Source organism: Pteropus alecto, unplaced genomic scaffold, assembly GCF_000325575.1.
Source record: "Pteropus alecto unplaced genomic scaffold, ASM32557v1 scaffold395, whole genome shotgun sequence".
Lineage (NCBI taxonomy): Eukaryota > Metazoa > Chordata > Mammalia > Chiroptera > Pteropodidae > Pteropus > Pteropus alecto.
The window spans coordinates 1,003,568-1,005,125 of NW_006438643.1; the positions used below are offsets into that span (position 1 = coordinate 1,003,568).

Here is a 1,558-nt window from a genome sequence, read left to right on the forward strand (position 1 = left end):
ACAAAATTAAAAATATTACCTTTTTGGGCTATTCAGAGTTGCTCAAGGAGCCTCAGGAATAAGATATTTCAATGTGATTATTGATATCTCCAATTCATCTGTCCTTTCCTTGTCTTTCCAGAGCTTCCTTCCATGTAAATACATTCCTGTCATATCATAGGTCTTCATCCATGTAAATGCATCTAGACAGCTACCATACACATTTATTTTTCTCATTTCCAACCTTTGCTCAGAACTCATATTGAAATTTACCTCAAGTGAAGCAGTCTTAGAAGTCGATTTCGAATCTCCTCAGTCCTAGCCCCGTAGATGATTGGGTTGAGCACAGGAGGCACCAGCACACAGAGGTTAGCCAGAAAGATGTGCACATGCTTGGGGACTCGGTGTTGGCCAAAACGGTGGGTGAGAAAGGAGAAGAAGGCAGGAATGTAAAAGACCAGGATGACCCCAAGATGGGAGCCACAGGTACTCAGAGCCTTGTGCTGGGCATCACGGGATGGAAGACGAAAGACAGCACGGAGGATAAAGCCATAGGAAATAGTAATGAGAATAGAATCCAGACCCATGGCCAGCAGGGCCACAGTTAGCCCATAGATGATATTGACAGTGATGGTGGCACAGGCCAGTCGAGCAATGCCCATATGCTCGCAGTAAGTATGTGCCATGATGTGGTGCTGACAGTAGGGCAGTCGCCTCAACAGGAAGATGAAAGGGGAGACAATGGCCACACTACGGAGTAATCCAGCAAGGCCAATTCTGCTTATGACGGTATGGTTGAGGATGACTGTGTATCTCAATGGGTTGCAGATAGCCACATATCGATCAAAGGCCATGGCGAGGAGAACCGATGACTCCAGAGCATAGATAGAATGGACACAAAACATCTGCGCTAGACATCCACCAAAGGAAATCTCACCAGCATGGAGCCACAAAATGGCCAGCATTTTGGGCACAGTGGTTGAGCTGAGAGCTAGGTCGGTGAGTGAGAGAAGGCAAAGGAAGAGATACATGGGTGCATGCAGTGCATTGTCCATGGAGATGACCAGGATGAGGGCAGCATTCCCAGCCAGTGCTACTAGATACATGGCACAAAAGGGGACAGAAATCCAGATGTGGGCCCACTCCAGTCCTGGGATTCCCATCAGGAAGAGAGTGGCAGGGAGACTGTCATCACTGATGTTGGAAGCTGACATTTTGCCTGGAAAATAAAGGGCTCTATTCAAAGGGTGATGGTACATCTGTCCTGTAACAGTAGGTATTTGGTTCATTCACATAAAATCATTACCTACACATGCATAATCTATTTTAAACTGAGAAAAATATTTATTGTTATTAACTTGTTTAAGAATCTTCAAAGATACTCTTACATATAATCGATTTTTATCATCTGCCATTTTCTATGTTTGAATTCTGCGTTCCAAGCACCAAGCTAAGAATTTAAGCATTTGCCCTGTCTAAACCTTCCAGACTTACCTCCCACCACATCATTCACTCTTTTTTGTCCATATATAGCCAGAAAAATGTATTGCCTTTTTTAGTTTATGTTATTCTATTTGCC

At 44.0% G+C, this 1,558-nt stretch overlaps 1 protein-coding gene across 1 annotated transcript; it reads right to left on the reverse strand.

Moving 5' to 3' along the window:
- Positions 1-248: 248 nt before the first annotated feature.
- Positions 249-1,193, reverse strand: LOC102895010 (olfactory receptor 52D1). Its single transcript, XM_015592349.1, has one exon. The coding sequence runs from the start codon at positions 1,191-1,193 to the stop codon at positions 249-251; it is 945 nt and encodes a 314-aa protein (XP_015447835.1).
- Positions 1,194-1,558: the final 365 nt, after the last annotated feature.